Source organism: Scyliorhinus torazame, chromosome 14, assembly GCF_047496885.1.
Source record: "Scyliorhinus torazame isolate Kashiwa2021f chromosome 14, sScyTor2.1, whole genome shotgun sequence".
NCBI classification, from domain to species: Eukaryota; Metazoa; Chordata; class Chondrichthyes; order Carcharhiniformes; family Scyliorhinidae; genus Scyliorhinus; species Scyliorhinus torazame.
In genome coordinates, this window is record NC_092720.1 from 107,755,797 (window position 1) to 107,783,045 (window position 27,249).

Here is a 27,249-nt window from a genome sequence, read left to right on the forward strand (position 1 = left end):
GCCCAGGGGGAAGGGAGCAGACTCACCTGGGGCTGAGGTAAGACCACCCCTCACACACACACTTGCGCTCAACGTACATGACACCCCCCGCACACTTTGGACAGAGCACAAAGGCAGCTTCTGTCGGTGTAACATTGACTTTAATAACGAAAGGAGTTCATGCACGTGCCCTAGCCCCTAAAACTCATCTGTGCCCTGCACCCGTGCCAACTTACTCAGTGTCTAATTGTTTGGCCTTACGGACCCTATGACTACGTCTAGGTGGTTCACCAGGCGGTACAGCAGAACTGGAGGTGGATTCCTGTGATTCCTGCCCTCTAACACGGGATCCCTTTGGCGGCCGTTTCCTGGGGCATCCTGGCCGAGATGGGCCAGGCTGTGGCCCGGGCGACTGGGATGGCGAGCTGCCAGCCTGTCCTGCCCGGTGCCCACCCGATGCACCTGGGACGGAAGGGGGGGGGAGTCCGAGGTGTTGAGGTGTTCTGGGACCTCCCATACAATGGGACCCGGAACAGGCCCCAGCACCTCCTCCTCCCTCGGGGTGCCCGATGGCCCCCAGGCCTCTACATGGGTGGGGGATGTGAACGGACTGGCCATCCGACGCCATCCGACGCTGCCAGTCCTGGAGGCCCGTGCTGGTATCAACAAGGATCTGCAGGTTTGCAGCCATGGAGCTCAGGGAGTTGGCCATCCATGTCTGTGTCTGGGCGACGCCGGCTAGCACATGGGCAATGGCACCGATGCCCTCAGCGATGGCCTGCTGAGACTGGGCCATGGCCTGCTGGGATTGGGCCATTGCCTGCTGAGACTGGGCCATGGCCTGCTGAGACTGGGACATGGCGTTGAGCGCCTCTGTCATCTGCCGCTGGCTCATGGCCTCCTGTGAGAGGGCAGCCATGTCCTGGGCCACAGACGCCGCCTGCACGGAAAGCCCCAGGCCTCGCAAACCGCTCCCCATGTCTGACACCGTCGCACCCATTGCCTCCACCGCGGACGCCACCCGTGCGGTGTCGGCCTGGGTGGCACGCATGACCGGCACCACTGCCAGCTCCTGGACGCGGGTGGACTCCTCCACCTGCGACTGCAGCCGCCGCAAGCTGGCCGTCACCCTCTTCGCTCGTCTCCGGTTCGGTGGTTGCATCGGACCTATGGGTGGGTGTGGTAACTCCAGGAACCCGGGTTGCATCTGGGCGGCAGATGTTCGCTTGGGCTGGGCTGCCCTCCGACCGCCCAGCCCCTTTGCTGCTCCTACCTCCACCTGCTGTACCGGGACGGCTGTGTTGTGCGCACCAGTGAGTGTACCAGACGCCTCATCACTAAAGTGCCCAACCGAGGTGAGTGTTTCTGCGATGGTGGAGGGTGTTGGTGACAGCAGTGGCGTTGTGTCGTGCGCATCGTCCGACTCTGAGTCCATGGCACTTTGGGGTGGCGGTTCGTCTCCGCCCATCCAATCTGTGTCACTGTCCTGTACTTCAGTTTCCTGGGTAGTGGTGTCCTGGGTAGGGGTGTCCTGGGTAGGGGTGTCCTGGGTAGGGGTGTCCTGGTTTGTGATTTCGTGGCTCGGCTGTGACGGGGGCCTGTGGCTGCCCCTCTCGTCGCTGGGTGGCACACGCCTGCGTCTTCGCACCCGCACGAGACGGGGGCGTCGTCTCCCTGTTGCTCCAGGTCTCTCCGTCTCCCGTGGTCTCCGAGGGGCATCGTGCGGGCGTCGCATGCCAGAGGGCCCGGGTCTCTCCATCTCCAGTGGTCTCCGAGGGGCATCCTGCGGGCGTCGCATGCCAGAGGGCCCGGGTCTCTCCGTCTCCAGTGGTCTCCGAGGGGCATCCTGCGGGCGTCGCATGCCAGAGGGCCCGGGTCTCTCCGTCTCCCGTGGTCTACGAGGGCATCATGCGGGCAGTCTGCATCTGCGGGGATGGGTGCCTCGACGTTTGCTCCTGCGATACACAATGAAGCATGCATGGTTAGACACGCAGGCAGTGATCAGGTGATATGGGGGAGGGGGGATATGGGGAGGGGCGATATGGGGGAGGGGGATATGGGGGAGGGGGGATATGGGGGAGGGGGCATATGAGGGAGGGGGATATGGAGAGGGGGGATATGGGGGAGGGGGGATATGGGGGATATGGATATCGGGCGGGGGGGGAGGCTCACCCTGGCTGCTTTGACGAGGTCGTTCACCTTCTTGTGGCACTGGGTGCCTGTCCGTGGTGTCAGGGCCACAGCGGTGTTGGCCTCTGCCACCTCCCTCCACATACGTCAGCTGTGGCGTGGGGCGACTCTGCGGTCGTGTCCGGGATACAGGGCCTCCCTCCTATGCTCCACTGCATCCAGGAGCGCCTCAATATCGCGGGACTGGAACCTTGGGGCTGAGCGGCGGCGGCCATCCGGTCGGGTCTTCTGGTCGGGTGGGGGGAGCAGCGCGTCTTATGAGCCATCACGTCGTGCGGCGTGTATGACGCCGCACGGCGTGAACCACGTGAGCCAGCGCGGATAGCGTCACGTCGCTGCTAGCCCATTCCGGGCCAGAGACTTTGCGACGTTTGGGGCGGCGTGATGCAGGTGGGATTTGCGCCGTTTTTGGCGCCGGTTGGCGGACATCGCGCCGATAACGGAGAATTTCGTCCCAGATCTGTTTTTTCCCACATCTGCTGAGAGTTTAACTGGGTGCGCCTTTAATTGATATGAAAACAGGTTTCATGTACACCTATTAAGAGTCAGCTAGGAGGGGGTGGTGGGGCAAGAATGGAGGTCAGTCGTATGAGGTGTAAGTCTCATTTTGGCACCCCATGGCAGCCATCACTGAGGCTGCTGATTATCCTGAGAGAGATCTAGGATTTGTGCCAAAGCCTTCCACTTCATCAGAGGGAAGTGAGCTGTCACAAGAGAGAAGGTGGCCAGGCACACTGGGGAGGACAGACTCTTATTTCATTGATGCTGACCCGGATTTCTTTCCAAAGGCCTCTGTCAGTGGCCCCACAGAGGGGTGAGTAGCCATCTTTTTGAGGTATTTTTTCTCTGATCCTGCTCCTATAGAATTTATCCATACACTTTAAAGGGTTGGAGTGACGATCTGAAGTAACCTGGACTACTGGAGGATGAAAGAGCCATGGAAGCAGCCAGGAAAACAGGTGCACATTTGGTGATCCATAAAACGTAAGAGTAAAAGTAAGTCATTCGGCACATCATAGATTATCATAGAATTTACAGTGCAGAAGGAGGCCATTCGGCCCATCGAGTCTGCACCGGCTCTTGGAAAGAGCACCCTACCCAAGGTCAACACCTCCACACCCTATCCCCATAACCCAGTAACTCCACCCAACACTAAGGGCAATTTTGGACACGAAGGGCAATTTATCATGGCCAATCCACCTAACCTGCACATCTTTGGACTGTGGGAGGAAACCGGAGCACCCGGAGGAAACCCACGCACACACAGGGATGATGTGCAGACTCCGCACAGACAGTGACCCAAGCCGGACTCGAACCTGGGACACTGGAGCTGTGAAGCAATTATGCTATCCACAATGCTACCGTGCTGCTATCGAACTCTGCTCCACCATTCAATGAGATAATGACTGATCTGATATGATATTCCTCAACTCCACTTTCCCACCTTATCTCCATAACCCTCAATTCTATTACTGATTAAAAATCTGTCTATCTTAGCCTTGAACATTCTTAACGACCAGCTGCAGTAAAGAATTCCACAGATTCACTACCCTCTGAGAGACGAAATTCCTCCTCCTCCCTGGCGTGAATAGGCTAAATCTAAAAATTCCTAAATGGGTTGTTCTCGTTGTGGTTGCAGACTAGTTGAATGTTGAAGTCGTGGAAACCCTTCTCATTAATTAATCTCACCTGTCGCTCATTTGGTACGCTGATGCAATCAACAATGTTCTGTATTGGGGGAATCCAGCAATGGCAGCGAAACCCTAAGGTCACTGAACCTGCGATATTTGCTATTGTGAAGTTGTGATATTGGATATGTTGTGAAGCCTTGGCGAAGAGAGCATTTGTCAACTGGGCGAGTGTTATAACCTGCCTGCTTACCATTGGCTGGGGACTAATGACAATCCCACAATCCTGTGGGAGTATGAGCTTCCCCAATGAGGGGGGCGGAGAAACCATTAGTAAACTCCAAGTATAAATAAAGCTGGCCAGTTTGGAAACAGCAGGAAGGAGTGTGCAGCAAGGGAAGTTGCTGCTGCTGTTATATATATATATATGTTATTGTAAATAAATGTTATTACTTTGTATCCTTAAACTCGTGCTGGATTCTTCGTGGCCCTTACAAAAGCGAGGTAGAGGTGTGCAGCTGTCTTTGAGATGCCACAGAGGTCCGCAGCTAACCCTTAGAAGGATCCAGCAGCATGATAACTCAAAGTGGGGGAATGAGGTTGAGCTCTTAACAAGCCACGATCTCAATTGGTTCTGAGTGCAGAATGTTCACAGCCTCACCCTCTGCTGTCACAAAAATGTCCAACCTGGCGAATGGAGGCAGTAGGAAGGATGTCAGCGCAGTTCCATTTTCCTCCATTCAGACTCGATCCCAGCAGTGACTTTCCAACCGTAGGAGGCAGGGCCAAAGAAATTAATGGAACGGGATGGGTCTTAAAGAGGCTATTCAAAGATCCGAGGAAGGTGGAAAGATGAAAGGGTTGAAGATGTGTCTACCGATCACAGGGAATGCAAAGCAGACCAGAGAAATGAAGAATTCCAAAAGGGACTGGAGAAGGCTACAGTGATGGGAGGAACATAAGCAGAAGAATGAGAATTTTAAATGTGAGGTGTTGGGAGTAAGTGGAATGAGAATAGGAATAGATTTTGGTGGTGTCTGGGCAGTGGAGATTGCTGCCTATTGCTATGAACAGATGCCTTGCATTGTGGTGTTGCAACCTCATTTAATTCTGGCTGGTGAGCTATGGGATACCCATCAGCCCTCCTCGCGCAGCTTGGCCGATCGGTGAGGTCGAATGATGAGGGCCCTTTCTAAATGAAGCGAACTGTATCGCTGTGATTATGGAAAAATATGGATACCATTTTGAGGATGTTACTGCCACATGTACGGCAGACACAAGGATCAGTATCAACCCTGGTGCGTTATGCCATGCTTTCAAAGATAGCCTTATAGGAATATGTTGTGAAGCCTTGGCGAAGAGAGCATTTGTCAACTGGGCGAGTGTTATAACCTGCCTGCTTACCATTGGCTGGGGACTAATGACAATCCCACAATCCTGTGGGAGTATGAGCTTCCCCAATGAGGGGGGCGGAGAAACCATTAGTAAACTCCAAGTATAAATAAAGCTGGCCAGTTTGGAAACAGCAGGAAGGAGTGTGCAGCAAGGGAAGTTGCTGCTGCTGTTATATATATATATGTTATTGTAAATAAATGTTATTACTTTGTATCCTTAAACTCGTGCTGGATTCTTCGTGGCCCTTACAAAAGCGAGGTAGAGGTGTGCAGCTGTCTTTGAGATGCCACAGAGGTACGCAGCTAACCCTTAGAAGGATCCAGCAGCATGATAACTCAAAGTGGGGGAATGAGGTTGAGCTTTTAACAAGCCACGATCTCAATTGGTGCTGAGTGCAGAATGTTCACAGCCTCACCCTCTGCTGTCACAAAAATGTCCAACCTGGCGAATGGAGGCAGTAGGAAGGATGTCAGCGCAGTTCCATTTTCCTCCATTCAGACTCGATCCCAGCAGTGACTTTCCAACCGTAGGAGGCAGGGCCAAAGAAATTAATGGAACGGGATGGGTCTTAAAGAGGCTATTCAAAGATCCGAGGAAGGTGGAAAGATGAAAGGGTTGAAGATGTGTCTACCGATCACAGGGAATGCAAAGCAGACCAGAGAAATGAAGAATTCCAAAAGGGACTGGAGAAGGCTACAGTGATGGGAGGAACATAAGCAGAAGAATGAGAATTTTAAATGTGAGGTGTTGGGAGTAAGTGGAATGAGAATAGGAATAGATTTTGGTGGTGTCTGGGCAGTGGAGATTGCTGCCTATTGCTATGAACAGATGCCTTGCATTGTGGTGTTGCAACCTCATTTAATTCTGGCTGGTGAGCTATGGGACACCCATCAGCCCTCCTCGCGCAGCTTGGCCGATCGGTGAGGTCGAATGATGAGGGCCCTTTCTAAATGAAGCGAACTGTATCGCTGTGATTATGGAAAAATATGGATACCATTTTGAGGATGTTACTGCCACATGTACGGCAGACACAAGGATCAGTATCAACCCTGGTGCGTTATGCCATGCTTTCAAAGATAGCCTTATAGGAAATCGATAATGTTCGCCTAAATGGCCTGATAAAGCAGAAATAACTATTCAAATAATGCTGATACCTAAGTAATAATGGCCTGTCAAATGTAACAATAATATTACAATCATAGAATTTACAGTACAGAAGGAGGCCATTCGGCCCATCGAGTCTGCACCGGACCTTGGAAAGAACACCCCACCCAAGCCCACTCCTCCACCCCATCCCCGTAACCCAGTAACCCCGCCTAACCTTTTTTAGACACTAAGGGCAATTTATCACGGCTAATTCACCTAACCTGCACATCTTTGGACTGTGAGAGCAAACCGGAGCACCTGGAGGAAACCCACACACACACGGGGAGAACATGCAGACTCATAGACAGTGACCCAAGCCGGAATTGAACCTGGGACCCTGGAGCTATGAAGCAAATGTGCTAATCACTGTGCCACCGTGCTGCCATGATGGATTCTGATATCCCAAAGTCATCTGAATTCTTGGGCAAAGTGCTCCATTCTTCTTCATTTCTAGTTATACCAGGACTCGATAAATACAAATCTACCAAATCTACCCTCAAGTAAAATATTCTTGAAACCATTGACATTTCAAAGGTATTTTATCAAAAATGTGTCACCTAGCAAGATATGTTATTTTCTTCACCAATGAAACACATGCTTAAAGTCCATGAATTTTAAATTTACTTTTTAATAAATGCTGCTTACACGTGTTCTTGTTTGAACCAATGCAGCTGTTTGAAAAAATTGATTTAAAACGCTTTGAGAAGTTCACATACAGATATATGAAACACCATGGGCGGGATTCTTTGTTCCGCCAGACCCATTTTCTGGTGCGGTGCGGCACCGCCCCTCCCGCCAGCAGTGGGATAGCCTGTCCCGGCAACCGCTTATTATAATAATCTTTATTATTGTCACAGTAGGTTTGCATTAACACTGCAATGAAATTACTGTGCAAAGTCCCTAGTCGCCACACTCCAGCACCTGTTCGGGCACACAGAGGGAGAATTCAGAATGTCCAATTCACCTAACAACAGGGGCGGGATTCTCCGATATCGGCGCGATGTCCGCCGACCGGCGCCAAAAACAGCGCGAATCAGTCCGGCATCGCGCCGCCCCAAAGGTGCGGAAGTCTCCGCATCTTGAGCGGCCGAGCCCTCACCTTGAGGGGCTAGGCCCGAGCCTGACTGATTTCCGCCCCGCCAGCTGGCGGGAAAGGCCTTTGGTGCCCCGCCAGCTGGCGCGAAACTGACTTTGCCGGGCGGCGCATGCGCGGGAGCATCAGCGGCTGCTCACGGCATCCCCGCGCATGCGCAGTGGAGGGGGTCTCTTCCGCCTCTGCCATGGTGGAGACCATGGCGAAGGCGGAAGGAAAAGAGTGCCCCCATGGCACAGGCCCGCCTGCGGATCGGTGGGCCCCGATCGTGGGCCAGGCCACCGTGGGGGCACCCCCCGAGGCCAGATCGCCCCGCGCCCCCCCAGGACACCGGAGCCCGCCCGCGCCGCCGTGTCCTGCCATCCCAAAAGTGGTTCAATCCACGCCGGCTGGCGTGGGTTGACAGCGGCGGGACTTCGGCCCATCGCGGGCCGGAGAATCGCCAGGGTGGGGGGGGGGGGGGGGGGGGGGGGCCGCCGACCGGCACGGTGCGATTCCCGCCCCCGCTGAATATCCGGTGCCGGAGAATTCGGCAACCGGCGGGGGCGGGATTCACGCCAGCCCCTGGCAATTCTCTGACCCGGTGAGGGGTCGGAGATTCCCGCCCCAGATCTTTCGGGACTTGTGGGAGGAAACCGGAGGAAACCCACCCAAACATGGAGAATGTGCAGACTCCGCACAGACAGTGACTCAAGCAGGAATCGAAACCAGGACCCCGGTGCTATGAAGCAACAGTGCTAACCACTGCTACCATGTCGCCCATGTGGCCACCCCGACGCTGTCGGGAAATTCACGGGCGCGAGTGCACTGCCGGCAAAGCAGAGGACCCTGCCGACGGAGAATCCCGCGCATTTGTCCAATACAGTTCTGGGGAAAGTTCCCAACAAAATGTTAATTCAGTTTTCTCGATCAGCTGCTGGCTAAATTACGCATTACCAGCTTTCTTTCGTCGCATGGAGTATATTTTCAGTGGTCGATGGTTCACAATTTTGCATTGGCTTTCACTGAAAATTGGCCAGATTGCAAGGAAGTGCTATGTCAAGCATGCTGCTAATGCTGAGGCAAGTGGATTGTTCAAAATTTATTGTAAGAGCGATCGTTTGATTTCTTGCTTTGACCTGAATTACAGGCATGTTTCCTCCAGATGTTTCATGGCTCATTCGGAATTCTGGCCTTTCTTTTTCTATTGAAAACTAACTGATGGTCCTCACGGTGCTGTTCCAAGCAATTGTCACTCTTTATTCTCACTCTCAGCTAAGGTCGACATTTTAGGTTTTCTATGAGCTGAATCGATCTCATACAAGCAAAAAAAAAGTCTTGATTTCGAAAAGCACTTTGGAAAAACAAGTCCCTTTCTCTCTACTTACCTAATTCTCATTCTTTCCTTTTACTTGTTGACTTTTATTTTCCATACTTTAAAATTAACAACTTGAATTTTTTTCTCCAAACACTTTATTTCTAAAAATAAAAGAAACGGTAAAACTATTTTTTTCATCTCGCCTTCTCGTATTCACCATTCAGTAGGAGCATCTTTTTTCAATTAAAATATTCTTTAGTTGGCTTGAAGTCAAAGTCGTCCTTTGCAATTTAAACCCCAATAGCTGCAGGTTGACAAAGCCAAAGTCTGACATGGAAAATCACCTCACTCTTCAAACACTTTCACAACCGGTGTTCATTGAACACCGTTTGTATCAATTAACGTTCGTGGGTGGTAAGATTGCTCAAACAATGCGATCTAACCAAAATAAAACAGAGTGCTTTTCTGGGCGGGATTAGCAGGTTTGTTTCCGGCACTCGTAGCTGGAAATACCCCACTATCTAATGGCACTCTGTCTTGTTTTCGTTCCCCGGCGGGGTATGTCCACCTGAAGCAACACTCAGTGTAATTTCCTGCACTGAGGCTCTCCAACAAGCCGAGCTCCTCAGTGCACAAAGGGATTGGGACGCTCCCTGATCTCATGACCCTCCGACCCAAATCCCGGGCCCGCCCAATGCCCCAACTCACCTGTCGGGGTGTCCTCAGACACCCGCACCCCACTATATATGGGCAGGGCATCTCCAGATCCGATTCCCAGCACGGGCACAATTCCAACTTGGTACCTTGGCATTGCCAGCCTGGCACTGCCACCCGGGCACCCTGACAGTGCCAGACTGGAACCCAGGTGGCATTGCCAGAGTGTACAAGTGAAACTGCCAGGGTATCAGGTGGACAATGTCAAGGTGCCCGGGTGGCACAAGTGAAACTGCCAGGATACCAGGTGAGCAATGTCAAGGTGCCCGGGTGGCACCAGCAATGCAAAGGTGCCAAGCTGCCTGGAGGTTGACCACCTGGGAGCCTCCAATCACCTGGGAAACACCCCGCCTACCGTTCTGCCTGGTCCGTGTTTGTGGAGACCAGTACTGAACGGCACCCATCTGGGGTCTCCTCTGTAAGGGTGATAGATGCCGGGTGGCCATTCGATCTGGCGAAGGCAGAGGTTAGTGAGCTTCTAAGCCAACTTCACTCTGTAAGACTGGATTCCACTCAGTGTGGGCGGGATCAAGATCGTGACGTCTCGTGAGATCTGGTTAGATCTCGTGAGGTGTAACGGCCATCCCGACATCTACTGGTCACCTCGCGCTCCTGTTCAGTGCCCCAATGCCCCCAAGAATGGATGGGTGTGGGGCAGGCTCACCCTCATGCCTGGGTGGTGGGCTCTGCTAACTTTTATTGATTACGGGGGGGAAGGTTGCCCCACTGGGGTTGAGCGGGTTGAAATGTCGTCGGGAGGTCGCATTGTCCATCCGTGGGTGGGGGTGTGGTGAACACTCAAGCTCATTTTGTGATTGGGTCATCATTTCAAAATGGCGCCCTGATCTCTGAGGACTTGGTCAGGCCAGCGAGTTTAATTCCCCACTGCCGGAAAAAATTCTGGACGGGATTACCCGACCAACCGAACGTGTGTTTTTCAGCAGCAAAGGTGGCCCGCCAGCGGGATTCACCAACCCCGCCATTGTCAATGGGATTTCCTGGTGAATGCACCCCTCATCGCCAGGAAACCCAGAATATTCCACCGGCAAGAACAACGTGTAGATCGCTCCCTAGTGTGGGCTAGGCCAGAGAAAAATCCCCAAACCCCCAGATTTCAAGAGCGGGATTCTCCGGCCACGTCCACCCGGTGATCGGACAATCAATTGCGGCATGGTCAATTGATTTCTCCATTGTCGGCGTCTCAGCCTGTGGCGTTCTTGCAGAGAGCGGGGCGGAAGAATGCAACCTGAAGTGCGGGTGAATACAAGTCTGGTTCTCACCCAAAAAGCCAGCGGGAAACACCTAGCCAAATTTACTCAAAATGACACCTAGGGTGCGATCCAATGGCCACACTGCACCCGAAAAGCAACTCCCCGCGGCACAGCTTTCCGATAAAAGTCAGGAGACCCCACTCCCATGATCTCCCTGGCTCATGAGGTACAATGCAATCTTGCGAGACGTTGAGATGTAAATCCCGCCCATTGTGGGCAGGATCACTTTTTGATTCATCTGCATATTACAGCGAGACAGTTAGCCTCACTCTAATGTGCAGATTCCCGGGTGCCTGAGGTTTTGGGATTCATCCCCTTTGACTCGGAGACCTCGGGTAAGTGCCGGTCAGCACTGGTCCCCACAAAAAGAGACCAGACGGAACTGCAATCGTAGGGGTCTCCCAGGGGATCAGAGGCTACCAGCTATACGCCCTTTGGGCAGGATGGAGCCTTGGCATTGCTGGTGCCAAGTACTGAAGTACCAGCACCCTGGTGGAAGTGCCACTTGGGTGTCAGCCTAGCACTGACATGATGCCCAGATGATATTGCCAGCTGGCATGGCAATGCCAAGCTGGGATTGTTTGTGCGCGCATGATCGGGCCGCAGGTGCCCTATGTGGGTGTTGGGGACGTGCAAGGGCAGGCCAGGGACCCTCCCATAGTGCGTTTGGGCTGGGGGGTTGTTGGGGATCGCTTCGGGGCCTCAGAGATCGGGTTGCCATTTAAAAATGGAGTCCTGACCTCACGCTACACTGGGGTGTTCCGGCGAGTGGAGTTCCCCAGTGTACAAAAATGTGCTGTGTGGCCTCGACCACCTTTCTCGCTGAGGTCCTTTTCGATTTGTATAACCATGTGTTTCTCGCCGCTGCGAGCGCCAGGAAACATGCGGCTAAATATGCTCGCTGTGGGTCTTTGTTCCCATTGAGGTGAATCGAGCCCGCAGTCATTTTTTGGAGTGAATTGCCCAAATTCAGAAACTACAGTGCAAACTATGACAGACTGGAAAGCAGAAATCTCGATCCGAAAGCCTGCTTTGAATGAAGGTCTGCTTAAAGACAATCATCTGAAAAAAAATACTCTTCATCATTTATTTATTCATTTATATCCCTCTCTTCCCCTTTGTGTTTGTTTGTCATGTGAGTAGAGGGTGAGGGCAAGTTAAAGAGGGGGATTAGGAATTAGAAAATAGTTAACCAGTTCATTTTGACTCATTTTTCATTGTAGTTCTTGTTATTAAAAAAAAGTATTGTGTTTAAATTTACAAACCTGGTGACTGTAATTATTGGGCAGTCAAGGGCCAAAGACGTCAGAGGCTGGATTCACTGCTCCCCGACGGCAAAATCGCTTTTTGATTTGGTGTCAAAATCGGGAGTGGTGCCGGTTTCTCCGCGCCCCGAAAATCGACCAAGTATACACCGCCTCAGGCCAGTGCCGGAGGACTGCCCCGCGATGCTCCATTGCCGACAGGCCGAATTCCCGATGGCGTGGCTTACGTGTGCTCACACCCTCTGGGATCCTCACGTGGCGGCTGCGGACTCAGTCCGGGTAGCCACAGTTGGGGGAGGGCCGATCGGCGGACAGGGGGGGCTTCATTCAGGGCTGGGGGTAATGTGGGTGGGCAGTCCGGGGTGCGCGAGCGGCCGATGTGGGGCACTACTTTGCCAGCCCAGGTCCATGGGCTGAGTCTGCCATGGAGCACGATGCGACTGCTGCAGGCCGGTGCCGTGCGCATGTGCGGCCTCTGAACCGGAAGTGCTGGGGGCCCTATCGGCAGCTAGGGCTATGGCGGCTCCCAGCTAGCCCCCAGCAAAATGGGGAATCTGTGGCCTTTTGACGCCAGTTTTCACAACGGCGTCAGCACTTAGTCTCAAAATCGGAGAATCGGTATTTTTCGAAGAATTATTGGTTAATTCAATTGTGTTACAACTCCGTGTTAAGGGGTGGCTGGAATTGACCATGCCTTAGCCCAGGGTGCCGCACCAAAGGGACTAGTTTCAAAAATAAGGTGTCGCTCATTTAAGACCGAGATAAGAGCAATATTTTCTCTGAGGGTTGAGAGTCTTTGGAACTCTTCTTGAAAAGGTGATGGAAGCAGAGTCTCTGAATATTTTTACGGCAGAGGAGGATAGATGCTTGCTGAGCAAGATGGTGAAAGGTTATCATGAATAGGCGGGAATGTAGAGTCGAGGTTACAATCAGCTTGGTCAGATCTAAGTAAATGGCTAACAGGCTCGGAGGGCTGAGTGGCCTACTCATGTTCCCAATTCAAATGTTCAGACAGGCTTCTAAATAAACAAATTAATCCATGAAATAGTAACTCTTGTGTTTAATGGAAAAATGTCACTGAGCCTTGTTCAAGAGAGTAGATTTTTAATATTTAAATATGCAGAGTGTGAAAATAAATTGTGCAGCACTGGCCTATGTTGGTTCTTTGGGGGTTGGCAGTGCCATGGCCAGCACCTGCGAAGCTCTATGTAGTGTCCTCCAGGAATAAGGGCACTCAGCTGCATCTCCCATGTGCACCCGAGCAAATGGAGCTGGGGTTACACTAATGTGATGCCAGCATTGCAGATTTTGAGAATGTAGGTCCTGTGCTGTCCACTCCTTGGGCAAAAAAGACGCATGGGGCTGGATTCTCCACAGCCCCCACGCCTAAATCGTGTCTGGCGCGGGGGCGGAGAATCCACTTTCACGCCGTAATCGGGCCCAGCGCCGGTCTGGCAATTCTCCGGGCCCCGAAAATCAGCGTGACCGCGGAGTACGCCGCGTGGCTGGGGGCCCATTGCCAGAGGCCTGCCCAGCAAACCTCCGCTCCCGACCGGCCGAGTTCCTGTGGTGTGGAACTAACCACCTATTGCCAATCGGGATGCTGGCGTCGCCCTTGTCGGGAGCAGGGGGATCAGAGGCCAGGGGGGGGCCTTATCGGCGGCCGGGGATTAGATCCGCGGATGTTAAGACGCTCTGGCGCGTTTCTGATCGGGGGGGGGGGGCCTCCTTTCTGATGTGTGGCTCCGTGGTCCGGGTCTGCCATGGAGCTCGGCACGGCTACTGGAGACCGCCATGCGTATGCGCAGACTCCGATCCGGAAGTGCAGGGACCCGTATACGCAGCTAAAGCTGAAAGATTTACTCCAGGTCCCTGCTAGCCCTCTGCAGGGCATTGAATTAGGTCAACTTTTTTATCGTAATTTCGGGAGTAAAACACCACCGTCTTTACGCCGGCATGGGGGCATGGTCCCATTTTGGGATAATCCAACCCATGAAATATCACGATGGACCCTGCAATCATGTTAGCCTCCAGCCACTTTGATTGTAGCTAAGTTACGCTTTTGGAACATTGTGTATTAGAAAGTATCAGATTCTCCAGTGCTTTCCTTTTTTCTGGGTGTTTTGGTGCATTTACCAGAGTGTCACTACTTCCTCACAGGGATGTCAAGGATGTAACCTGCACACAGTAGTATGGTTGCACAGCAGCACAGCAAAGAGTTGGATCAGACAATGCAGTGAGTGCAACCTCTGCACCATGTCCTTTGCCACAGTGGAACTGGATTTGTCCATTTCTCTTCACAGCAATGGAAGACTGTATGGCAGGCCTGCCAACGCACCCAGCGGCTCATTGTGTATGACCAGTGACATGCGGTTACTCTCTCTCCCTCTTCTTCCTGCGGCTATTCTGACTGTGCAAGTAGCAGCGTTTGTGTGTTGAAAAACAGGAAATCAGAAGGGGAAGGGTAGTATACAGTCATGGGGTTGGGATAGGAAACAAGTGGCCATGACCAGATCTTGAGCAGCTTGTTTATCATGTCAGATAGCAGGGAAATGAAATGAAATGAAAATCGCTTATTATCGCAAGTAGGCTTCAAATTAAGTTATTGTGAAAAGCCCCTAGTCGCCTAATTCCATTGCCTGTTCGGGGAGGCTGGTACGGGAATTGAACCGTGCTGCTGGCCTGATTCCAAAGCCAGCGATTTAGCCCTGTGCTAAACCAGCCCCTGGTGCTGGGGTGATGGTGTGCTGGGATTTAGAAGGAGCATAAGGTAGGATGATTCCTCTTCCTCAATGTTCTCAATGATGCTGCATTCTGGGGGCATTGCAGCCATAAGACATCGGAGTAGGCCGTTCTGATGTTGAGAGCTCTCTCTTCCTTTGGGCTGAGGAGATACCCGTGTCCTTGCCACCCATAATCTCTCCAAACCCTTCTGCCCCTTTCTATACGGGCTTTGAAAGCAGACCAAGGCAGGCCAGCAGCACGGTTTGATTCCCGTAACAGGCGCCGGAATGTGGCGACTAGGGGCTTTTCACAGTAACTTCATTTGTAGCCTACTTGTGACAATTACCGATTTTCATTTCATTTCATCTGCCATCTTTTCCTGCAAAGAGAGGGCAGAATGCCTGATTGTGTAGCACTGTTTTGTTGATGTTCCTGACACAGCTGAATAGTTGGAGATACATGAGACCAGGGTATGAAGGCCCTAGCATTGGAATGTGTGTGAGGGTGAGGTGGTGTATCTTAATGTTAGATATAAGTCTTTGAGTGCCGGAGATCTGCTGGGTGAATGATGGGGGTGTGATGCATTGAGCAGCATGAGAGGTTAGTGATGTGCTGGATAAGCGATGTTGTGTTAAGATTCATTCACTGACGTTGACCAGCACAAATCATATCCTTGTGGCACTGCTGCCTGGTTCTGGGATGCAAACCCCATGAGTTGACCTTCTCGGCCACCTGCTCCCTCCCTCTTCCGAACGTGGTCTCTGAGGCTCTCCTAGCTCCTCACAAGACTGTGATGTTTCTCACCCTTCCCAACTGTATCACTAATGCCTCCAATGCCACATATATGTGTTTGGATCCTTCTGTCTGCCCTGATATTCAGTTTCCAAGAATTTCCACTGCAATTATCTTCATTTAAAGGCATCATGCTATGTTTAGAGCTCAACAGCAGCGTTAAAAAGGAGAAAGTAACACTAGACACACTGAAACCTGAGTAGAAATCATTCAAGTGAAGTGATTAGGTAGAAAATGTTGTGCCCAAAAATGAAGGTTAAAGGACTTTGCACCTACAGCGGCTAGCGTCACTCTGATTGCCATTAGTCATGGGTGATAATTGCCTGGATGATGCCAATTTATTGACATGTTGCCCTTGTTTATAATGGAGGCAAGTCGGTTTAGGCATTTCAGAGATGTTTCCCCTCATGAATACGTCTGCATAATGAAAGGGTGCTAAAATACATGTTCACCCGAGGGCACAAGACTGCCCTGGGTTTTTCTATTTACTGGTTAATCTCATTGAACATTTATGAGAATTACCCTTTTGTTTTCTCCTTATTGCAGTATGGAAGGTCATAAGCATTTGAGACAAAGATAAAGGACTTACACACAAAACAAGGTAATTTGGCATCTCTGGTACATGCCGGAACTTGCTGAACTGCTGTTGTCGAACTGTTGTCTGTAATGGTGAGATTAGTCTTCACCTTCGACACAACCTGACGCTTAGGGACTCCAAAGCCAAAACCTGAAAGAATAAGGAACATTTGACTCAAAAAACAATAATCGGGTTGATCAAGCATACATGATTCATATACCGAGTTAGTAGCTTTAAAAACACTGCGGTATTTAGTTATCTCGTTCAAGGGAACATTTATGCACTTCGGGACTTAACAGCAGCTAGTGCTGAGCATTATTGAGAGAATCTGACACGGTGGGGAACATACAAACTCCAGACAGTGACCCAAGGCCGGAATTGAACCCGAGTCCCCGGCGCTGTGAGGCAGCAGTACTAACCACTGTGCTGACCCTATGCTGATGATAAAACTAGGTTTATGTGATCACCAGGGTACCTAATGCAGACCAGAAGAGAATCTAATCCTCGTGCATTTTTCTTCAGCTTCTCTCTTAGAATTTTATCTCCTGTTGCTATTTCTATAATAATTCTACATCGCAATCAGCAGTTTTTCCTGTTTTGTATTCCATGTTCACCCTCTCCATGGGCACTTCTAATTTCAATGACATTTTGAATCCCTCTGCATTAACGTTATCCACACTGCATATTGTAGATTTTTAAAGAATTTGAGAACCAATTCCCAAATCCATCCTGGCAGGATGTTGCTGACTTTGATAAGTCTTCCAACACCAGGTTAAAGTCTAACAGGCTTGTTTCAAACACTTGCTTTTGGAGCACTGCTCCTTCCTCAGGTGAATGAAGAGGTATGGTCCAGAAACATATATATAGACAAATTCAAAGATGCCAGACAATGCTTAGAATGCGAACATTTGCAGTTAATTAAGTGTTTACATATCCAGAGATGGGGTAACCCCAGGTTAAAGAGGTGTGAATTGTCTCAAGCCAGGACAGTTGGTAGGATTTCGCAAGCCCAGGCCAGATGGTGGGGGGTGAATGTAATGCGACATGAACCCAGGTCCCAGTTGAGGCCGCACTTCAGGAGGCGCTACAATGCAGAATCGCCGAGCAGAAACTCCTGGGTTTTTATGATATTCTGAATACTTCACAATCACTTTATTGACGTCAGCTCTTTATTTCCGGAATTTTTAAACTGAATCCAAATTCTCAGAACAGCCAATGTGGGATTTGAAATTGTGTTTTCTGGATGATAGGTCCAGCCCTCGAGATTACTACCCCAGTAACACAACCTCACCATGTCCAAAATAGGAATGGGCATGAAAATCAAGCCATTTGTTCAATGGGCAGGCAATCCACGCACAGTTTCATGCCTGGGAAAGCAGTTGAAACTGCCTTCATATGTTGCCAAATATGGTGAATTAAATGTTACTGCGGTAAAAAAACATCAACCACTGAAAGCATTTCCACTGGCACAAATTGGGGAAATGTGGGCTTGAAAACATTACATTTACAAATCTGTTGGCTTTCTGCTTATTTACCACAGCACATTAAATTCCTATCTGTCTGCTGGCAATCTTCAGTTACACAGAATTATAGGTACATATGGAAATAATGAGACGGTCCATCGGAGTTACCTGTCTTCCTGCCTCTTTCAACACTAAGCTACACCATTTAAAATAGGCATTGAAGGTTAGTGATATTCTTACTAGTCAGTAAAGCATCTGCTCCAACTGTACTGCTCATCGCATTTTCCTGACATTCTGTTGAAATCTATAGAGATTGGTATCTGAGCTGCCTTCCAGCTGGAGTTTACTGATGTGGCAAAGAACGAATGCTGAGAGATCGGATAGTGCCAGGATCAAACCACCCACCCTCACACGTTATTATCCACAGGTCCTAGCCCTTCTGTCAAGTATCCGTGTCTTTCTCACAGGTACTTCGGTCCCTTTTAAACCAAACCAACACCAGATGAGATGAGGTTGAATCCAAATCATTACGCTGCTCTAGTTGACAGCTAGATAAATAATGCAGAGCAGGAACTAATGATCATAGTCATTTAATCCAATAGGGTTTATCTTCATATTCTGGTGCAAATCCATAAACACTGGCCAGGATTTTACACCCCCCCCCCCCCCCCCCCCCCCCCCGAGCTGCCAGCAGGATCTTCTGGTCCCGCCGAAGTCTGTGGCTCACCTGCCCCGCCGCTGGGAAACCCACTGTGGGGTCCGCCGGAATATCCCGTCCACTGTATACATTCCCCTATTAACGGTAGCACAGTGGTTAGCACTATTGCTTCACAGTGCCAGGGACCCGGGTTCGATTCCCGGCTCTGGTCACTGTCTGTGCGGAGTCTGCACGTTCTCCCCGTGTCTGCGTTGGGTTTCCTCCAGGCGCTCCGGTTTCCTCCCACATGGCCCAAAAGACGAGCTTGTTAGGTGAATTGGACATTCTGAATTCTCCCCAAATGAACCCGAACAGGCGCCGGAGTGTGGCGGCTAGGGGATTTTCACAGTAACTTCACTGCAGTGTTAACCTAAGCCTACATGTGACACTAATAAAGATTATTATTATAATAGTGGGCTTACCTGTCTTAAAGAAAATAGCTCATTTGTATTCTGAAACTCAATACAGGGCAAAAACACTATTCTCCTTGCACATTTATGTTTGTTTTTAGCTCTCTCACTCTCCACCTGATTCCAGTGCCATCTTTTAGTAAAACAGCCTGTCCTCTCTCTGCATCCAAGAAAATCCACGAGGCTAACTTGGCAATGATCTGTGCTGAGTTCAGATAAATATAGTTTACCAGCAGCACCGCATGTGATTCATTACGAGAATGTGAAACGATCTTTCATTCTGCCCAAAGTGCTGAATTAGATGCTTCTTTTTCTTTTAATGTATTTTATTACAACAAATCAGATGCTTCATGGAATGCAACCTCCTAACAGCAAACTTTGTTCAATCGCAACATTCTTAACGTATATTAAAGGGTGCCCAGCAGCCCATCGGAAATCCCCCAGGATGAAACACTTTAAGAGTCATTTCAGAATTCTAATTGTTTGGCTGGGCTTTTACTGTACCACCCATGGTGGGAATCATCGTAGGAGCAGGGGGAGAGGAAACATAACATTTGGAGAGCAACAAAGGGCTGGAAAATCCCATCCTTTATCTCCAACAAAACAGCTCATGATAATTAACTTTCCAGGGTGGAAACGGTATCAGCACGGCTGCCCTTCATTTTGTTTTGTATCAAGGTCTCTGGATGAGGGAAATTGGGCACCATTCCAATATCACCCATTTAATACAATCCACAAAGGTTTATCTGATCTCCTTGCCTGGTGTAAAGAAAATTCAAGGTTAGGAATTTCATTAACAATCAGACGTACAGTATTGAAGTTTCAAGTGAATTCTAAACTGTTCCAGATATGCAGCTTGTGACAGTGAATCGTGAGAACGTGTTGACTGAAACCCCTAAAAGATGTCACAGTGAGCATTGAAAGGAACAGGTAAGTTAGAAGACGCGGGCTGAAATTTTCCGGCCGTTCCTGCCAGCTGGATCTTCCAGTCGAGCCGACACGAGCCCTCATCATGGGTCCCCGGCGGTGGACAGTGCGACCAACAGAAAAACTCGTTGACAGCAGCAGGATTGGAAGGTCCCGCCCCCAGACAATGGTGGGCAAAACACACCATGGGGGTAGGGGCGAAAAATCCCACGCACAAGGTATGATTAAAGGGGGTAGGCAGAATGTGGAGTTGAGGTCATATTAAGACCAGCCATGATCTTATTGGATGGCGGATAAGGTTCAAGGCATTATGTAAATTGATCGCACTAATTAATCTACACATATGACAACTGGGAAACTAAAGATGTGGTAAAAGGCTTGTCAGGAAGAATACTAAGGAGTTTATTGATTGGGAATCTCTTGCTCAGGTCCTTACAAAGCTGATGATAACACATGGAAATGAAAAGGCATAACTCTGCACCAATATAAATTCTTTCAGAGTTCTCATCAACTGTAATTGATGAGGGGAAAAAATATTATATTGGAATTAGTTTTAAAAGCTTATCCATTTAGCACTGAAGGGGTCAAACACTTCTATATTGATCTGCATTACGCACACAAGCTTTTAGCTGAAGTTGCCAATTGTAAGGATACGCTCAGGACACAATCAGCCTGTGCTCCTTCTCAGACAGAAACTCCAGATAGCTCTCAAGGCCTGTCATAACAATGTGCGATATTCTATCATTTGCCCTGGGCTATGGTGTCTGGAGATAACGGAAGGGAGTCAATGATCAGCTGGAGCTGTTTGTCTACTACAGCATCCATTCCTCAAGAGGGGCTATTAAACAGCAGGGATTCTCGACAAAGAGGGTGATTGGTAGCCACATACCAGATATCACACCACCGATATAAATAAATGCAAGACAACATGTATGTGTGCCTTTGCACCGATAGGATAATATAATTAAACATGCGAATACTTGATGTGAGTGGTTAATTATTCTCATATACTATGCATAATGTAAACCTAATCTATAGTCATGATTGGACATAGATAACTAATAACTAGTGATTGTTATATGCTAATTTCCTGTAACTTAATTTGAAGTATAACTGGCTGCAATTGCTGAAATCAGGGCAGTTAGGTGTGCTAGCTGCAAATGCCACCAGTCCAGTGAGAACAGCAATAAAGGTTGTGTTTATAACTCCAAGAGTCTTCATCTGGCCTCTCATGAGAGTGAGGGTGAAGTACACTTTGAATAGCTGTACAATTTTCCCCACTGCATTAACCAATGCTCATTTCACGAATTTGTCTACATGCGTGTTTGCTCACAGAAGCAACTCTGCAGTTAAGAACAGGAAGCGAGAAATCATCTGTCTAGAGCTGTGATGTGGAGATGCCGGCGTTGGACTGGGGTGAGCACAGTAAGAAGTTTTACAACATCAGGTTAAAGTCCAACAGGTTTGTTTCGATGTCACTAGCTTTCGGAGCGCTGCTCCTTCCTCAGGTGAATGAAGAGGTATGGTCCAGAAACATATATATAGACAGATTCAAAGATGCCAGACAATGCTTGGAATGCGAGCATTAGCAGGTGATTAAATCTTTACAGATCTAGAGATGGGGTAACCCCAGGTTAAAGAGGTGTGAATTGTGTCAAGCCAGGACAGTTGGTAGGATTTCGCAGGCCAGATGGTGGGGGATGAAGGGAAAATTCCTGCCTGGTGATTGTCGCACGATGTCCGTTCATTCGTTGTCACAGCGTCTGCATGGTCTCGCCAATGCCTTCCAGTCGGGGAACACTTCAGCAGTCAAGAGCATTCAGCCTCTGATCTCCGGGTAAGCGTTCTCCAAGGCAGCCTTCAGGACGCCCGACAACGCAGAATCGCCGAGCAGAAGCTTATAGCCAAGTTTCGCACACATGAGTGCGGCCTCAACCGGGACCTGGCATTCATGTCGCATTACATTCATCCCCCACCATCTGGCCTGCGAAATCCTACCAACTGTCCTGGCTTGAGACAATTCACACCTCTTTAACCTGGGGTTACCCCATCTCTGGATCTGTAAAGATTTAATCACCTGCTAATGCTTGCATTCCAAGCATTGTCTGGCATCTTTGAATCTGTCTATATATATGTTTCTGGAACATACCTCTTCATTCACCTGAGGAAGGAGCAGCGCTCTGAAAGCTAGTGACATCGAAACAAATCTGTTTGACTTTAACCTGGTGTTGTAAAACTTCTTGCTGGAGCTGTGAACATAGAGGGCATTAAGAATCAACAATGAGAGTGAATCCCAAGCTGGAACTGAGGAATTCACAGTTCTGAGGTCTTAAAGGAAAGCTGTAGGGCCATTTAGCCAAAAGCCCTTGGAAGGTTCCCTTTAAAATTGTGTACCTCGGAGAATAGCTGGAATACTGTGGGGAATAATACTGAATTCCAGAGAGCTGAGGCAGGCCTTTGATTTGGTACCAGATGGAGAAGTAAATGAACTTTCAAGGTATCAAAGGTACTGACTTTGTTTAATATTTATATACATATATCAGTCTGTTTTTATTTAAAAATGTGAAATCTTGTGCTGCTGTTTTTTCAGTTAATCGTTGCATGTTTGAATTTCTTTGCAAATATCAATAGCCTGGAATGGGGTCGAAATGTTATGAATTCTGATTTTCAATAATATATCATATAAACAATTGGTTCATCTTTCCTGGAACATTTGGAAGTTACCACGTCTTTCGAAATCTCTCCAGCTCCTGAGGATTACATAGAAGATTCCCTGAGTCACGGAAAAATCTGCAGCATCCACAGACCTAACTATTTAATATTTTAATCTATGATATGGATTAATAAGATCTGCAAACTTGATTGAAACTCTGCCAACAAACTGAATGAGGATAAAATAAATCTTGAGAAGAAATATTTGAATCATTAACTTCTGAAGATGAACTAATATTAATAATAATAATAATAATCTTTTATTGTCACAAGTATGAAGTTACTGGGAAAAGCCCGCCTGTTCGGATAAGCTGGTACGGGAATTGAACCCGCGCTGCCTGCCTTGTTCAGCATGACAAATCAGCTGTCTAGCCCACTGAGCTAAACCAGCCCATATTAAATAATATTAGAACCCTCTAGAGATGAAGCAATACATAAATTGTCTTCTTCTACTGATAACCAAGACACCCAGCAAATTCTATATCTATTTTAGCCAAGGTTATCAGAGACAGCTCTTTTAAGTGACGGCAGAAGTTGATTTTACTATGGTACTATCACTTTGGCCTGGACAATTACTGGACCCACCAACACCACTCTGCAAAATCATCAGGAAAGTGTTAACGGCCTTAACCATTTTAAAATGAGGAAGGCCTTCCTCAGGTAGTGTCCTCAGCCCAAACATCTTCAGCTGCTTCATCAATGAAGTTCCCTCCATCATAAAGTTGGAAGTGGGACGTTCACTGATGATTGCCCTGTGTTTGTCCCATTCGGAACTTATCAGATGATGAAGAAGCCATGCCCACACTCAGCTAGATGCGGACAACATACAGGCTCGGATTAATAATTGGGAAGGAACATTCATGGCACACAAGTGTCAGGTATTATCGACCTCCAACAAAAGACAGTCAAATTACTTCCCCTCAGCATTCAACGGTATTACTATCGCTGAATCCTCCACCATGAATATCCTGCAATTACCGGTGACAAGAAACTGAGCTGGATCAGCCACAGACATACTGTGGCCACATAAGCAGATCAGATCCTGAGAAGAAGTGCCAATGATACCCACATCCCAATAACAAATAAAATACATTTTTAGTGCAGTAGATTTCTAGTTGTGCAGATATCCTGCCCTGAAATATTTAAATCAGGCTTCCATATTGCATTTTGGAACCCCATTTAAATTTAACAATTGTCAGCAGGGTTTTCTAGGACTAGAGAAATGCTGTACCAATAGCAGATGAGCGATGCCATTTCCAGAATGTAAATGCCCTTTACAGCACTTCTTGTGGGCCAAGCGAAGCAGACGTAATCTACCGGACACTCCAGGATACCATCAGCCATTCTTCTGGCCAAGTAGTCCAATCATAGGTCTCCCCACCTCAAGCCTTAATCTTTCTCCAGCAATCAATGCTACTTCTCCCCACTCTTCAATCACTTGGTGTAACCCCCTTTCAATAGATAGGTTGTCACGGCTGCCAGCTGGATAGCCTGCCAACTTAGCCAGGTGCTAGGCGGGAAATGGAAGAAAGATAAATAAATTAGGCTGCACTGTTAAATGTGACTGGATCACCATATCTCCACTTTGCCAGGTTTTTCCTCATCCTACCGTATGCCCTTACAACCTCCCAGTTTCTCATAAATATCAGGGTCAGATCAGATTGAGATCATCTCTCAAGCACCAAAACATATTTTATCAATTTATTCTGACTACAGGCATAGCTGGCAATGCTACATTAATTATCAACCCACCAATGCTCCTCTATTAACTCCTTCCAAACCAACAACCTCGACCATCTAGGAGGTCAAGAGCAGCCGACACATGGGAACCACCTCATGGAAGTTCCCCTCCAAGCCACTCACTGTATTGACGTGGAACTATATCACCGTTTGTTCACCATCACTGGGTCCAAATCCTGGAACTCCCATCCTAACAGCACTGTGAATATACATACACCACATGGACTGCAGCAGTTCAAGAAGGTGGTTCACCACCACCTTCTCAAGGGCAAATAAGGATGAGTGATATAAATGCTGGCCTAGCCAGTGATGCCCACATCCCATGACATAATTTTATAAATTAATTGTCCAGAATAACTGAGCTCATGCACTCGGTCACATGAGGGCATAACAGTTATTAATGCAGGGGAGCTCTCACTCCTTACAATCTTGAATATTTTCACATGCCATTATATCTAGGGCTATACTCCGGCTCCCCACTGTCGGCAGGATCAGAGTTCGCGCCCAGGTACACTGAAACCATAATGTTTACAAACATCAATGTCCAGAATCTCCGTGCCCTCATGATTCTCTGGGCCAGTGGGCCAGGAATCACGTGGATACGGATAAAAGCGGGTATCACCAAACGTGAACCTGACGTGGTGGTCCTTGTGGTGGGCCACGGGACTAACTCCTGAAGGGAGTTTCCCCCAAAGTCCATCCGAGGCCCCCCTCTCTCCCCCCGCCACATGCATGCCTCGCATAACCCTCCCCTACCAGACCCCTCCCAACTGCACGCCCACCCAGAGACCCCCTAAAATGGAAGACCACCCCAGGGATCCCCTAACTACAGGGACCCCAACAGGCACCCCCTAACTAAAGGAACCTCCCCACAGGGAATCCCTAACTGGAGGGACCCCACACAGGACCCCTAACCAGAGTGACGCCTTCCCCCCCGCCCCCCACCCCCACCCCCCGGGGGCCCCCAGAAATGATATCCCTGTCTGGAAGCTAGAGAGAAGTCCAGACAGGGGCAGTTAAAAAAAATTACAATTGTAGCACTTACCTGGAAGCACCACATGTCCATTCCCGGAAAGAAAACAGCTGTGACCTGTGTTTAAATCCCTCAGATACAATAACTGCTAGCCATTCATTCATTTCCGGTAGTGGGCTGTGATTGACAGCTTCCAAAAACCAGCTGTTAACATTGCTCCATTCATATTCTTCATGAATGGGTAAGTTTAAGTGCTGAAATCACAATATTTACAAACATCAACCACATCAAAGAGAGGTAAGTGCTGTCAATTTCCAGCTCAGTGCTTCAAAATCACTGATGATTGCACAATGTTCAATACCATTCATGACTCCTCAGACACTGAAGCAGTCCATGTGCAAATGCAGCAAGATCTGGACAATATTCAAGCTTGAGTTGACAATTGGCAAGTAACATTCACACCACACAAATGCCAGGCAATAGCCATCTCCAATAAAAGAGAATCAAACCAACACCCCTTGACATTCAATGGCATCACCATCACTGAATCACTAACTCAACATTCTGACCGGAAACTGAACTGGACTATCCATATAAATACAGTTGCTACAAGTGCAGGTCAGAAGCTAGGAATCCTGTGGTGAGTAACTCACCTCCTGACACCCCAAAGCCTATCCACCACCTACAAGTCACAAGTCAGACGTGTGATGGAATACTCATTTGCCTAGATGAGTGCAGCTCCAACACTCAAAAAGCTCAACACCATCCAGGAAAAAGCAACCCGCCTGACTGGCACCCCTTCCACAAACATTCACTCCCTCCACCACCAATGCACAGTAGCAGTAGTGTGTACCATCGACAAGATGCACTGCAGAAACTCACCAAGGCTCTTTATGCAGCACCTTTCAAACCGACGACCACTACCACCTAGAAGGACAAGAGCAGCAGACACATGGAAATACTACCTGGAAGTTCCCCTCTGAATCACTCAACATGCAAATTGGAAATATATTGCCGTTCCTTCATTGTCACTAGGTCAAAATCATGGAACCCCTCCTCCCTAATAGCGCAGTGGGTGTACCTACTCCGTATGGACTGCAGCAGTTCAAGAAGGCAGCTCACCACAACCTTTTCAAGGGCAATTAGGGATGGGCAACAAATACTGCCCTAGCCAGCGAAGGCCACATCCCATAAAAATGAATTTAAAAAGACCAGGCGTTATACCTGATCTCACGTTTGACCTTACACTTGTCCAGATTTCCCACTTGGAGGAGGAGGCTGGAGGGCAGTATTGTCTATCTTTGGGTCACGGCACCTCAATTATTGTATCAGACCTCCTCAAATTGAACACACCTGACTGAATTTGTAGCTGATTCTCTACCTCCCCTTCACGATTCTTTCCACCAAATTGGCAATGCAGCTCACATGTTTGTGCTGCTTCATTATTAAGTAACAGCATTTGTCATCTTGCAGACAGCCTGCTGGGTACATGGGTGAGGAAGGTTACTAACTGAAAAGGTCAGCGTTTCTTGTGAGCATTGTACAGAAGAAAACATATTTCCTCATTTTGCTTCTTGGCAGCAATGTGAGAAATGCAAAACATGGAAATAAGTATCTTGCCCCACCCCCTCTGTGGTAGAGAGTGCATGTCGGACTGACAAACATTGAAACTGAGGAGGAATAAAGTAAGCTCAAAACTTTTATTTTTAAAACTACTTTGCGCTGAGATGCAAACCACAATCATTTTTCTTACTGTGAGACATGTTGAACAATCATCCCTCATAAACATTACACTTTTTTAAAATGAGAAATATGTGAGAGACGATACTGTTGAACGAAAGATAGGTTGCAAAGCAAAATGAGGCAAAGTCAAAGGGGTAGTTTAAGGAGCATTTTTACAGCAGGTAGAATGGCCAGAGTATGCAACAGGTCAGAATTAGGAGGCTACAGAGGCCCTGAAAGTTAGAGGTAACAAAGATGGCGGAGGGTATGACCATGGAGAGATTTGAAATCAAAAATGAAAATTGTAAAATAGAGGCACTGCCTACTCTACTGTTACCAGAGAAACATTAGAAAATAGAGAGAAAGTTTCCCTTTCATCAAGCAGCAGATCCCTCACCCAACTAATTCATTAAGCGATTTTATGTTGTCCTTATCTATTATTCTGACAGTGAACAAGAAGATGAAGACGGGTAACATTTCTAAAACTGGTGTTTGCTTTTGTCTCAGTTCAATAGTTGGAATGGAAATTTTTAC

The 27,249-nt window shown here is 48.6% G+C and overlaps 1 protein-coding gene across 8 annotated transcripts in view; it reads right to left on the reverse strand.

Annotated features, from left to right (window-relative positions):
* st6gal1 (ST6 beta-galactosamide alpha-2,6-sialyltranferase 1) overlaps positions 1-27,249 on the reverse strand; it is a 186,534-nt gene that overhangs the window by 57,263 nt on the left and 102,022 nt on the right. For 7 of the 8 annotated variants that reach the window (XR_011934513.1, XM_072474626.1, XM_072474621.1 and 4 more), the window contains one exon: positions 16,084-16,221. Coding sequence is in view for 4 of the 8 variants with exons in the window: in XM_072474623.1 (XP_072330724.1) it covers positions 16,084-16,221 (138 nt within the window). In the remaining 4 variants the exon portion in view is untranslated. Of the gene's footprint in view, positions 1-8,798; positions 8,890-16,083; positions 16,222-27,249 lie in introns of all 8 variants that reach the window. The other variant, XM_072474622.1, reaches the window with a different exon arrangement.